Source organism: Populus alba, chromosome 10 (assembly GCF_005239225.2).
Source record: "Populus alba chromosome 10, ASM523922v2, whole genome shotgun sequence".
NCBI classification, from domain to species: domain Eukaryota; kingdom Viridiplantae; phylum Streptophyta; class Magnoliopsida; order Malpighiales; family Salicaceae; genus Populus; species Populus alba.
Genome location: NC_133293.1, coordinates 16549793 through 16563548, shown reverse-complemented (window position 1 = coordinate 16563548; position 13756 = coordinate 16549793). Strand labels below are relative to the sequence as shown.

The window sequence follows — 13756 nt, the reverse complement described above, 5'->3', positions numbered from 1 at the left end:
TTGCCTTCAATAAATTAACAAAAAAGCTATTATATATATATATAAACACACACACACTCAAATATATATAAAGACCTTGCACCACGAGCAGAGCGCACAAGGTTAAATGCAAAACCAGAAATGCCAATTATCAGACCAAAGTATGAACAGGTGAATACAATATGGGTAAACATTACTCGCACCTAGAAGTTCAAGATGCCTCGATCTGTGGTAATATTTTGCAGAAGATTCGAAATGACCAGAGAACTACTAGTAGCATACCTGTTTACGACACTCATCATCGCCCCCCGATGAACGAGGCAAAAACTGAGTCTTGAAGCCCAGAGTACCCCAAGAAACACAATTCTGAATAATTATCATTCTAATACAGCGCTGGTGCCTGACACTACCAAGAAGCGCGTGATTTTCACATAATAAGAAAATGGTGCTGCGATGCTTTTCCTTGAATGAAAAAAAGTTTCAGTTAAACTCGAATATGATACAGCACTCACAAAAAAAGTATATTATAACCTGACCTCTTAACAGAATAGGAGAAAGCGGGGAGACCAACATCACTAGCAAAGTAGCAACCAGTAAATTCTACCAAGAGCCTAGTTCCTAACCAAAAAATAAAATGAGTTATCCAAAATTCAGTAAGTTATCTTCGGTCATTTGTTCTCCTCGATCCTGATTGGTATCTTCCAGAATCATTAGCGCTTCTATTTTTTGAATCCGTGTGCTTATCTTCCTTCGGATCTGGTTCAAACTTTTGTTTTCTCAACATCTCCTCGGCATATCGACGCCACAAAGTTTCCCTCTCTTTTCGAGGCATCTTGTTATACCTAGGATCAGGCTTTATAAGTCGTTTAGCTGTTGACCATGAATCAAGGACTGTTTTCCCATCTTCTGTCTTCTGGGCTGCTGTTTCAGCAGTTATAACTTCAGCTAACAAAGCTTTGAAATCATTTGTACATCGCTGGGATAACATAAAAGAAAAAAGATAAATAAATGTGTCAAAAAGTGAGTCACGATCACAATATAGATCCACAAGTCAAATCCATTTGATCATATATACATTGAGTACTTTCATTTGAGAGTTATTACCTCATGCAGCATCTTCATGTGCTCCCGGAAGAGCTTCTCTGTATCAGATGGATCTAAATCAGGATGTGTTGCACGTCTTTGTGGATCCTTCTCCAACTTTGGTTTCGACTCAGTCCAAGATGCCTAACAGTTAAGCCAAATGGTCAGCACTATAGAAGGAACAAAACAAACTCAAACCCCACGCAACAATGTCCATGAAAAGTGTGGTCAGTTACACATAAAATCTGCAGTAAATTTTTACTATCAGAATCTCAAAGACTTCGTCTAATTAGTCAAAGTATAGCAGCATTGTGGACTTCAGTATTCTGGGGCAAACATAAAAAGAAATAACCAGGAATGACATCCATTTTTAATTTAAATTGTAAGAATATATTTACAACCTGATGAAGAAATTGCATGGTCTATGATGCTTTCAGTGTTTAGCCAGCACCGCATCATACACAGGGATCAAAGGTATCATATGGAAAACATATGCAACAAATTTTTAAATTATCTTGGAATTGGTATGGATGATTTTTTGACATTGATATGCCTAGTACCACTGAGAATTTGATCAGCAGTTATCAAAAACAAACCTGAGGGTCCTTGAGTGTTTCCACAAGCAAAGCTTGAAAAGATGCAACTGCTTCTTTCCTCCGAACTTTCACACGCACCCTTTCCATTTCTTGTTCTTCTCGTTCCTTCCGTTTTCGCAACTCTCGCTCCCTCTCCTTCAGCTTGTCCTGAACTGAGCTGGAAAGGAGCTGGGCACATTTACACCACTCATATCAATATAAAATATAAATGTCCACATTATTATAAATTATCTGGAAGAAAAATGAATATTTCAATATTTGTTCCAAATGCCCCACTAAAAAATCCAAGCTACTGTACCACAACTAGAAGAGATCAGAATACAAGTTCTATGGAACATATAAAATTATATGATGCATCTAAGCTTGTCTAATCAAACAAGAACATTTTGGTCCGGCTTCCTTTCTTCTTTTTCTTCTTCCTCCTCTTTTTTTTCTTTTGAAAATAGAGTTGAAGAGCATGTTATTGGAAGAGAAGAAAATCATCCATACAATAAGAAGAACAAGGAATTCAAATATGTGTGAAATCAAACACTTCCATGCACAAGGATACAAATTTCAAACAGCACGCATCTAGTCACCTTTAATATATCACCTTGTTTATCACCTACATCCTCATTATTTTCTACCAATTTACCCTCTTTTACATAACAACAAACAGCAACTAGTGGCTTTATTGATGAAGTTCATAATCAATTTTGCAGTATTTGACACCAATACATAACTTGAATGTTTTTGGTGACCTGAGATATAAATATGTGGTAATCCATATACCACACACACAGAGACCAGCACATGAATGCTTAATTTCTTGCTTTAGAAATCAAATTATGTTTGCCTCTTTACAATTGCTGTCAATAGATCAATATAAACTGGACGAGTCATTGTCTTTTTAGGGTACCATTTAAACAATGAGCCAGATTCATAGATTTAAGGCTACTTAGTCAAAAGCCCCCTGAACTTTAGGTCAAATCCAACTTAAACCCTGACCTTTCAACTTTCTGATTTTGACCTCTTGTACTATCAGGTCAAGACAATGTAGGGCCTCGCTAGGTTTCTGTTCATTCAGCCCGTTAGAAAGCGTGTGAGGGGCACATGAAAACCTATTAAAACTGAACATGTGCAAACTGATTTAAGGAAAAAAAATCAAACCTTATTGATTCAATAATAAGAAATAAATTCTTTTTTTTTTGTAATTATAAAATATTCAGAAAACAAAACATATTTTTTATGTATAAAAAAACTAAAAAGATAACATGTTTTAACTCTCCCTCTCATCACCGTCTCCATCTCTTCTAATGTCACTCTTATCTCATCTATCACTACCATGCAAAATACCATAACCTTCACCCCCAACTAGACTCATCTGATCCAAAAACCAATGCACAAAGAGAAGTTGTGGGTAATCACACCAAGAAACGCTCCTTCCTCCTCGGAGCTGCTTCAATTGTGGCGTCAATCCTCTTCCTTGTCGTTGTTGAAGCTGACTCCTAATTAGTTGGCGTTGATGCTTTCCCTCGCCAAAATTTGTTCAGTTACAGAGCTGATGAAAAGGAAATCCAGGGTTGGAATGGGGATTCAAGAGGGTTTTGCATATGGGATGGTATCAAATATGAGTTTGGGGTTTTTCAAGATCAGGGAACAAAAAACCTGTGGTTTGATCATTCGAGGGTAATTAATTATTGCCAGGAATTTGATATTTGTTCCTTTTGATAAATAAAAATTAAAAATTGTTAAAATGGATATCTGGTATTCTAGATAGGTTTTCAAAGAAGTTTGTTTTAGGACAGGACAGTTGAGTTTTTTTTATTTTATTTCTTTAAATTTGTTTACACCTGTCAAGATGTAGCAGGTTATGAGGTTTTTTTTTTATGGAAAGTTATGAAAGGGAAAGGAGATCACACGTCCCTCACGTGCATGTAACAGAGAATATTGAACGGAAGCATAATGGAGGCATTGAATTGCTTTAACCTATAGTTTGGGGGCCAAAATAAAAAAAGTCAAAAGGTCAAGGGTTAAGTTGGGTTTGATGAAAAGTTCCTGGGGGGCCTTTTGACCAATTAGCCTGGATTTAAACTTTTCCTATGTTCCAAAAGCACAACACAGTCAAACGACAATTGCAATAATTACTGAGACTATAGTCAAGCATGAGAGAGTAAGCAGTTTCCAAGATGTGCACACCCAACAGTCTATACCTGCTCCTCTGTTTTGCCTCTTGCATCTCGCTCTGCTTCCTCTGCAGCTTTTAATTCATACAGATACTCGTTGAAGAAAACCTCTCTATCCTCATGCTTTACAGATTTGTATCTGGGGTCATTCCTTAGACTATCCTTGACCTACAATTAGCACAAATTAACATCAGTACAAGGTTATATATCAAAATTTATCTGATAGCACAGACATCTGCGTTAATTTAATTTGTAAAAACCCAGAATCATCCCCAAAGAATCACTATCTCAGCTTTGTGGTCCAAATGCAAAAAATAACCATATTTCCCACTAATCATTGCTTATGCTGGTTTACTTTCTTCCAATATGACAAAGTTAAAGACTCCTTTTACCCAAAACAACTTTTCAGTTCATCATGTCCAAATAAGATTTTTCCCGATTCCTTATATTGAATAAGTAAATTTCCATGTCATTCTCTGCAGGAAAGTCCTCTACATCCTACATATCAGTCCAACACCCTAGACAAATATCATTATACATAATGGCATTCAAGATCCTGCAAACTAGACAAATATCTAACAACACCCTAGACACATCTTGTTGAAACCCGTCATCACATTAAACCTCACTCCAATATAACATACCCTGGACCAACGCGAACTAACAGTTATGTCTCCTTTATCTCGAAGCATAGATTTGAAACTGGCAGCAGCATGAGCACGTTCAGCTTGAGCCTTTTCCTGTGCTGCCTTCTTCAAAAGATGAATCCTTTCAAAAAACAAATCTTCAATCAGTGTCATACAAAGAATGTCAAAAACCGAAGGACATTTGCCATGTAATTACAAAGAGCTTTAAGGATTGAAGGGGACCCGAAGTTACTCTAAAACTCTGGTCACTAGCCTACCATCCACACACAAACATGCTGGTATAAAGGAGGTATGAAAAAAAATCACTGTCTGCTAGAAAACCAAACACATAAATCTGTAAGGATAGGAGTAAAACAGATTATGCAGAAAACAGCTCTGCAGAGTATCTTGCACCATATATTGCAGAGATACTGAAATAGGACATGAATCTGAACAATAAGACACATGGCACTCCTTCAACAAAAAGCTGAAATATAAATACATGTAGATGCACGCACACCCAACTGTACATTCAAAATTCAAATTGATTTTTTCCAGTCACAAGAATAAGAGATCTAAGTCATAGGGTTAAGAGCACTAGTGCAGTGTACCATCAATATCTATCAAGCATACACATTAAAGGTCGATCGTTGCCTGGGTGTTCTACAGCACCCCAGGTTGTAAAGCAAGTAATGGACATTCCAAAAGTCACATGATGCAGCATTGGTAGAGCAGGGCCAAATGAGAACATAAAAAAAAAAAAGTCATAACAATCTCCAAGCTGGATCTTCTTTCTAGTCACATGAAAAACAGCTGAAAAAGAAGTATTTTGTGAACTGTGTATCAACTACCATGGCCAACTATTCTGCTTAGAATTTTTTTTATATATATATTTTGGACAATTAAAAAACTAAACTAAAAGGCACAAAGAAATTTAAAGTCATAAAGTAAACAATAACTATTATAAGAACAGCAAATATACACATATACGTATGGTAAAAGAATGAAGATAATGAAGGAAAGAGATTGTCAACTAAACCAAATAAATTTCAATCTAGAGATCAAAATTTAAGTTAAGTGACTATGAAATTCAATTTATAAATTGATGGCACATTCACATTCACACTCAGTGCAACCATCAGCCATACCAAGCATGGGGCAAACACCATAGGAATGGATTCTATGAATTAGGGTCCTAAGAGACTTCACTGATGGACATCCCCTAAGTGGCTCAAACATGACACAAAACAGTTAAAGGTGCTTGATAGACTGTAGGTGTCTACTGCAAAAAGATCACATCCAAGTTGCTGAAAAAATTATCATGACATTTTCTCATGTAATACCTTTCATTTAATAAATGCTCTCGATCTTTGCGGTCCAAGGCTTCAAACCTTGGATCATTGCCCCATTTCTTTCTGAAAGTTTGATAATCAGTGTTGTGATCAATGTCCTGAAAATCAAAATCTTGCTGATAAATAATTTGCAATCTCCATAGTTTCAAAGCCGGAGAGAGTTTGAAAAAATCACAGGAACAAAAGGCAATTAAATTGAAGGTGATCCAGGAAACCTCTGATGCTTCCTCCAGCAACTGCTTGAATCCCTCCACTGCAGCCTTCTGAGCTGCTCGCTTTTCCTTGCGTTTCTCCTCAGCACGTGTTTTAACATAGTGTTCAAACAAAGATCTTCTTGCAGAATGGCTTGGAATAGCCTGCAAGAGATCAGAGCTTTCAAAATAAGAAACACAGCAAAAAATTAACTTCTGCATATACCATAACCAGAGATGTGATTCAGAGAAGAGATGCATGATGTTACATCAAGCAGAGTGTTCATCAACTACAACCCCTTTGGTATATGCAATCTGCATGCATGCAGCATGGAAAGGGAACTACTTTCTAAAATAAACAGTTAAAACACATCAGCATGGGAACAGATTATCTTCAGCACAATTGCCCCTCTCCTCCAGCTACTAGTCATAACTACAAAGGACAAATATGGAAGAAAAGAAGAACATACAGCCTGTTAAATGTTCAAGATAACTTCAAGGTCCTTAATCTTTATAAAAACATTGATCCCATCTTAGTACACAGTGCCAGAAGTTGCATCAGCATACTCATAAAATACCAGGAAAATGAAACAAATAAGAAGATCTTGGTAATGCCATTTTTCTATGATTAAGCTTTATCTACATGGAGGAGCACTGAGCAGGAAAGAAATTGAGTAATGAGATGGATTAAGTTCAACTAAACAACAAGAGTCCTGCACAAAACAATCATTTAGAAAAAAGAAACTCTGGAGAGGGAGACAGAACAGGCCCAAAGATCTCTGTTTTCACTAGGGAGTGATACAGTGTTTGACACAAAAACAATGAGAAGGCAAATGATAACAGGCTACTAGCCTGGGGGGAGAGTATGCAGCTTTCAAGGGGGCCAGGAGCAAAGATACTTAACAAGAAGATATTGAAGTAAGGGATACACTTGCAAATGAGGGTTGCTATGGTGGTAGATGCCTTCAGCTAAGAACACCCAAGTTATTGTGCAACAAAATAGTGTATAGAATAGTCGCAGATCACTAGATTTTAGAGATGAACTCCTAAAGACAAGTGGAAACGGGGTCGCAGATCACTAGATTTTAGAGATGAACTCCTAAAGACAAGTGGAAACAGGAGCTCCATTTGGCAGGTTATTACTTATTAGTCCCTAAGAGAAGCATTGATGAAACTCCTCAATCACCCATGTATAGCCTTCAACTCTAGCCACCAAACCAAAACTTCTAGCTATCCTGCAAGTCATTTTTATTTTTTTTGGTTATATTCATGTATGTCATATTGATAGTTCCTCCCCGGCTCCTAGATCCCACTACCAGCTTGGAGGGGATAAGTGGCTTGCTTGGCATATGTAACAAGAGTCTTAAACCATCTTCCACCATAGGTAAACGAGGTAGAAAAAAAAAAAACCAAGAGAATTGTCCCCTTTAAGCCGCTATCTTGACAAGGTGTGTTGATTATTTGTTTTTCCAGTAAAGAGCATCATAAGGGATTTAACAAGCATTGATCATTACCAAGTTATTGCGACAAAAGAAAGCACAACAAAACACAAACAAGTTCACCCCATCACAAGTTAGCAAATACATTAATGCAACAAACCTGTTTCAACGAGTTCCAGTTGCAGGAAAGGGGCTTAATTCCCGAACAAAGTAATTCATAATTCTTTAGACTCAACAAACCTTAAAACGCGGATCAAACACTAACTTCGGCAGCTCCTTCTCCCATTTTGAGAATGGTGCCACTCCACGTTCCTTAAGCATCTCCTGTAAATTTCACGGGACACGAGTGAACACAAAAATAGTGTTTCGAGAGGGAAAATAAATATGTCCAAGGAAGAAAAACTGCAATTATTAATGAAATTTTATTTCAAAGCCACCCCCCACTTCCAAACAAAAAAGAGAGCGAGAGAATTGTATAATTTCCAATGAAATAAAAGTAACAGATTGTATACCTTAAACTGGATAATGCACTCCTCCTTTGATGGTCCGTCATCTTCATCCTCAGAGTCTGTAGAGGAATCAGATATATTACCATCCCCATTAGCATCCTTCAGCTTATCTTTGCTAATCTCACTTGGCAAGCCCTTAGCTGCAGCTTCAACTACTCTTGAGCCATTTGATTCTGATGCTGCTGCTCCTGATGAAACTGAAACAGCAGCAGAAATGGCTGGAGCTCCGAATTCTTGCAGCTTTTTTTTTATCAAATCCAGAGCAGATGAGGCTCCCGGCACACTTAAAACTCTAAGAGCCGTGGCATCACGACCACCAGTATTAGCAGCAGGGGCACTCAAACTAATTGGAGCAGATCCTTTTTCAGTCAAAGCATTAACTTGTGACACTGACATCGCATTTCCTTTTGATACTTCAGCTTCCTGGTTCTTTCTCAATTCTGTCACCTCACTAGGAATCTGCCAGCTGCTTAACTGATGGTGAAAAAAAGGGTAAAAAACAGAGAATATAAACAAAATCCAGGAAGTTTATGAATTCAAATTGCATTCAACTATTTATTCTAACCATTTTTATTGCTTACATATGAAAGGTAGTGTTACAAATGGTATCAAAGTCGAGTTGAATCAACCTCAAGTTGCCTTGGGGATATAAAGGTGTCATTTGGGATCCGGCCCATTTCACAGGACCATGTAAAGATGGGATATGCAAGTCCCCTCCAGTATCTAAAACATCAGGCAGCTCTTCTGCTGCTGCTTATTTTCTCTCTATTTTTCCTTTCTCCTAGATAAACAAAAATTAACAGGATTTTTGAAAGCCTGTGATGCTTTGTGGCACTATTTAGCCCTCTGTCTGGTCCTTTTATCCTGCTAAATGAATTATCCCCATTTCTAAAGCTAGTTCATAAACTATCACTCTATCATTCAGTGCTAAGTTTTTATTAGCTGTCAGACTCATGTTGTTTGTGTGGAATTTTCTGATGGTGATACAGAAAGCAAATCATTGGTGATTGAGTCCTTATTTTAATTTTAATGCTTGATGACAAAGTCACTCTGATTTGTTCTCCCTCTCTCAGCCCTCATGTTATCATCTGAGTGTAAAAGGAATTATTTTTCCTTTATGACTGATCCATGATAGAATTAAAGACTAAGCTTCCAATACTTGGTGAGATTTCAACCAGTCTCATCACCCTCCCTGCATCACCTTCATTCCATATCAATTCAATGAAATTATAGGAAGATTCAAACTCCTGTTCATATAAAAACCTAGCAACAGCAAAGTTCCTGTTAAAGCATAATTGTAATCAACCTCCAATAAGGGAATCCACTGAATTTATCTCATTGAAGCTCATAATGAAAAGGGAGGTAAAGATTTTTTTGCAAAACATCAATCAAGGTCAGGAATGCAAACCGCCTCCACAAGTTAGATCTTAAGACCCAGAAGATCAAGCTTTAAGAAACTTTACTCCCTCCAACCCCCAACCCATAAGTGAAATTTATATTCTTCCCTAATTCCCCAACAAAAACATTCTTTCAAAATCCTAAATCCTATTGGTAATAACTAGGAATATTTGTAGGTGATGATCTAGTAGGTCCATTGCACCTGGAACATATTTGATAAATGTATTCTACTGCTTGATTTTCTCAATCAAGAGAATATTGGATGATCATGCTAAATTATACAAATATTACATCAGTTCAATTTCATAAATAACCTCCTACGGGATACAATAACATCTTTTAGATTTCATATAGTTTCATAGATATACAAACATGTAACAAAAGCCACCACAAATAAATGTTATTCCAATATACCATGCCTATCATTAGGAACTAGCTTTCATGCAATATTAGCTTAGAAAAATTGAATGAAACAGCTCCTGACATGGATAGACAAATGGCATATTCTTGTTTACTAACATACCTTAGTTTTGCTGTTGTAGTAATATTTTTTGCCATCATTTGTTGTGATCAACACCCAATCTGTGCCGGCCAAATTTTCCCTAAAGACAAGAATTCAGTAATTAGCTTGAAAAGGAGAAAAAACACTCAAAAGATGACAAATATACTGGAAGTGATAGATATATGGCACTACAACCCATTACCAAAATCTACGGATAGGATGGAGAACAGACTATCCCTCAAGTAAGCAGTTTAAGATTTTGCCAAATGACAAGTCTGTCAGATAAGAACTTAGATGCACCTGCACTTCTGTTTTATTTATTTATTATTATTATTTTCGCGAGTAAAAGTGCACAAATTCTATAAATGAATACAACAATACTCAATGCTGTAAATGAATACAACAATTCTCAATGCTGAAAAATGCAATTTCTTATTGCTTATGATTATATAAAGTAAGACTTCTACCAAAACAATGGTATCAGAAAAGTGGGTACCAGAAGGAGAATTTAGAGAGACCAACTTTCAACAGTTGTATACAAGATTGCTTTCAGACTCAAATCATGCACCCTTTTCGTTGCAGTTCCAAGACATTTACCAATACATCATATAATAGCACCAACTTAAGGTCAGTAATCACCAACAAATTGCCTTAGTCATCAGGCCTAGAAGTAACTTCATGTAACATGCATGTATATAAAGAATAAGAAAAGATAAATTCCACACGTTTTGTTTCTAGATAACAAATTAGGAGCGATATATGAAAAGCCACTAAACGCAAGACACTTACATTGAAACTGGAGTTGGTTGCACAGGAACCTTCTCAGGCTGCATCCAGAGTAAAACAAAACAGAAACTTAGAATCGATGAAGAGTGTCATCAATAGTGAGGAGGTTAAAGAAAAGCAACTCATGATAGCAAAAAGAACCAGATGGGGACACTGTTTCAGACTCCAATACAAGGTGGTAGCAAACAAGCAGACAAGTTGATGGGAAAATGTCAAAAACAAATTCCCAAAACAGGAGAGGGGGGTCAACTTAAGAGCCCTAAAAGACCTACTCTATCATACAATTTTACTTGCTTGCATGTTCAAATTAGCACACTCACATTGTTACATGAACCCACAAATTTACCTGTTAGCTCATAGGTTATCTTCTTGGAATATTGACACTATCATTTTGTGGCATAAATTATTAGAAAAGCAGCGTAAATGATAATAAACTGAGATGGGTTAGATCACCAGTTATATTGTTTCCAAAATCCTTGAAAGCAGAAAACGATTTCCCCAAACTTGAACGACAGTAAAGGAATTTCCCATAGTTAACTGTTATCGTGCGTACCTCCTTAAACCCAGGTGGTTTCTCATAAGTTGATACTCCAGTTACAGCATTATAATAGTAAAACACTCCTGTGTCAGTCTTGTGTGCAGTCCACGCATGTGATGGTTCGCTAACAGCTGCATTGTCCCTGGTGCCACTGGGATGGAGATGGTTGTGGTTATCTGTGAAGCCCGGAAAAAAAAAAAGGTGAAAAAAGTTCATTCCACGTAACTTCAGTGAGACGGACAACTCTTACAATGTAAATGCATCAGTAACCTAGCATGAACTGAGCATACCAATTCCAGGAGGAGGTAATTCTGTCTGCATCCCTGGAGCACCAGGTAACTGATGAACTGAAGCAGAAGAAGACATGGGAATAGCATATGAATGTCCAACAGGAACAACCCCAGGAGGTTGAGAATCAGGCAACGAAACAGAAGGATATGGCATGCCATGTCCAGGTGGAGGAAAGGATCCAGGAAAAGCAGCAGGATATGACAAAAATGGTTGCCTAGGCATGCCTCCAATGGGTGGGGGATGCATCCAGAGAGCCTGTGGGGAAGCAGCCATGACAGGTAAAGATGGGTAGGTTGGGTAAGTTTGCTGCTGAACTGTGTTTGAAGAGGGCATTGAGGGCATGATGGGTCTCTGAACTCCTAGAGGTAAAGAATCAACAGCTACAGATGGCTGGGTCATTGGTGCAGATGGTACCAATCCTTGGGGGGCAAGTGTGCTAGGAGTTCTGGGCAATCCAGGGGGCAAGTAAAAAGAAGCAGTAGCTGGTGTCGGTGAAGGTGTCGGACCCAGGTTAGGAGATAAAGATGTGTAAGAACTTGAAGGAGAATGAAGGGGAAATGAAACAGACTGGGATGCAATTGGTGCCACTGATGGTGCACTGCCTTGAGCAATTGCAGGTGATTTGTCCTGCATGAATCAAAGAGAATTAAAAAATTGAATTCTTGGACGGTGAACAACCACCCAACCATTCCCCAGGGTTTCATGCAATGGCAAAACATCACCATAGAATATATAAAACAACACCATGACTACAGAAGCTTTTTTGAAAAAAAAAATAATAAAAATCCTTCCATGTTCTATTTTCATACGAGTACATGGCCATCATCACTATAAAGATGAAGTCAAAGACGGTTTTATGCATTACTGGGATCAACTCCAATATATGAATTGTCTGCCACAAACACTACCACCTCTTTGGCTACCAGGAAATGGGTACAAGTAGAAAGTCATCATAAAAAACACATTGTCTGTGCAAAATGCCCATCTCAAACTAAAATCATAACTCTCGCCCTCAGAAACTATTGCACCATCAACAACTCATATGCGTGTAAATGAGAGCTAGGCTGGAAACAAAATAAAAGATAAAGAATTGGATTAACCACTCACAACACTGGATTGTAACTGTTGATTGCCAGGAAAACCAGGCCCGGTTTGAGGAATTTTATATGAAAAGGAAAGACCAACGGAAGAAGCCGGGCCATGAACAGGTACGGGCTGTCCCGGTGGATTAGAATTCAAAGCCTGCACGCATTGCACAAAATCTAACTATAAAAAAAAAATTTCTGGCAATTAATTAATAGTAGCTAAAAACGAGGCTGAAAAGGAGTAGATAAATAAATACAGGTACTGACCGCACCGGAAGACATATTTGGAGTCACGTTGTAAGTAAATGTCGGAGCCGGAGATGAATAGCTACTGTGTGCATTATTACCAGCTGAATTCTCCGGTGGAGGGGTAGCTGCTGCAACTCCTGATTCTGTGGCAGTTGGCGGCGGCTTTGCTTCTCGTTGCGGCAACCAAGCTGGCGATTCCATTATTTAATCTGCTATTGTAACAAAATGGGTGAGAATTCAAATACAGACTGAACTTAGGGTTTTTTTATCCCCTTTAATGAAAGTAAAGGGAAAGATAAAAATAACCTTTGAGGGAGTGACACTGGTAGGAGTAGAAGTAACAAGTGCCAAACCCTAATTTTATTTTCCTTTGCATGGGACGAAGGAGGATGCTAGAGAGGTGGAAATGAGAGGGGTGGTGAAGTAATAAGAAGGGTTGTCGTATCGTCAAGTAGGAGAGGAAAATCGGGGGTCGTTTTGGTGTTTGTTTTCTGGGGCGTTTTTGAAAGAGGAACGCGTGCTGGAACCGAATTCGTGTGAAGGCGCAGGGTTAGTGTATTGTAATAGCCTTTCGGCCGGTGCTTCGTTGTAGATCAGTTAAGAAGATAATAATTGCATTAAAAAATCTTAAGTGTTGTTATTTTTGTCTCCTATAAAATATTTTAAATGAAGATTAAAATTTTGATAAGTATATGAGATAAAATTAAGCAATCATCATGAGTCTTAGTAAATAAATAAATAAAAGTTAGAACGACTTCCTTAATCTAGCAGTTCAAAAGCGAATTTGTTAATCTATTTGAATAGCGATATGGTTCAAAAAAAAATACACACAACTATTATTTTAACATTGTTTAGTCCTGTATAAAAAGTGAAATAATAAAATGAGAAATTAAAAAAAAAACAAGGGAGTTAAATAAAAAAGCAACACGTAATATTAGTCCACTAGCTTTGATACCAGTGCGATACC

At 37.6% G+C, this 13756-nt stretch overlaps 1 protein-coding gene across 1 annotated transcript; it reads right to left on the bottom strand.

Annotated features, from left to right (window-relative positions):
- Positions 1-411: 411 nt before the first annotated feature.
- On the bottom strand, positions 412-13343 carry LOC118043063 (pre-mRNA-processing protein 40C). Its single transcript, XM_035050881.2, has 16 exons — positions 13096-13343; positions 12808-12998; positions 12563-12697; positions 11455-12082; positions 11180-11340; positions 10630-10667; positions 9862-9940; positions 7944-8414; positions 7672-7755; positions 6017-6157; positions 5793-5899; positions 4468-4591; positions 3851-3991; positions 1659-1826; positions 1084-1206; positions 412-955 (listed from the first exon to the last, which is right to left on the bottom strand). The coding sequence occupies exons 2-16, from the start codon at positions 12988-12990 to the stop codon at positions 638-640; spliced, it is 2901 nt and encodes a 966-aa protein (XP_034906772.1). The 5' UTR covers positions 12991-12998; positions 13096-13343; the 3' UTR covers positions 412-637.
- Between the last annotated feature and the right edge of the window lie 413 nt (positions 13344-13756).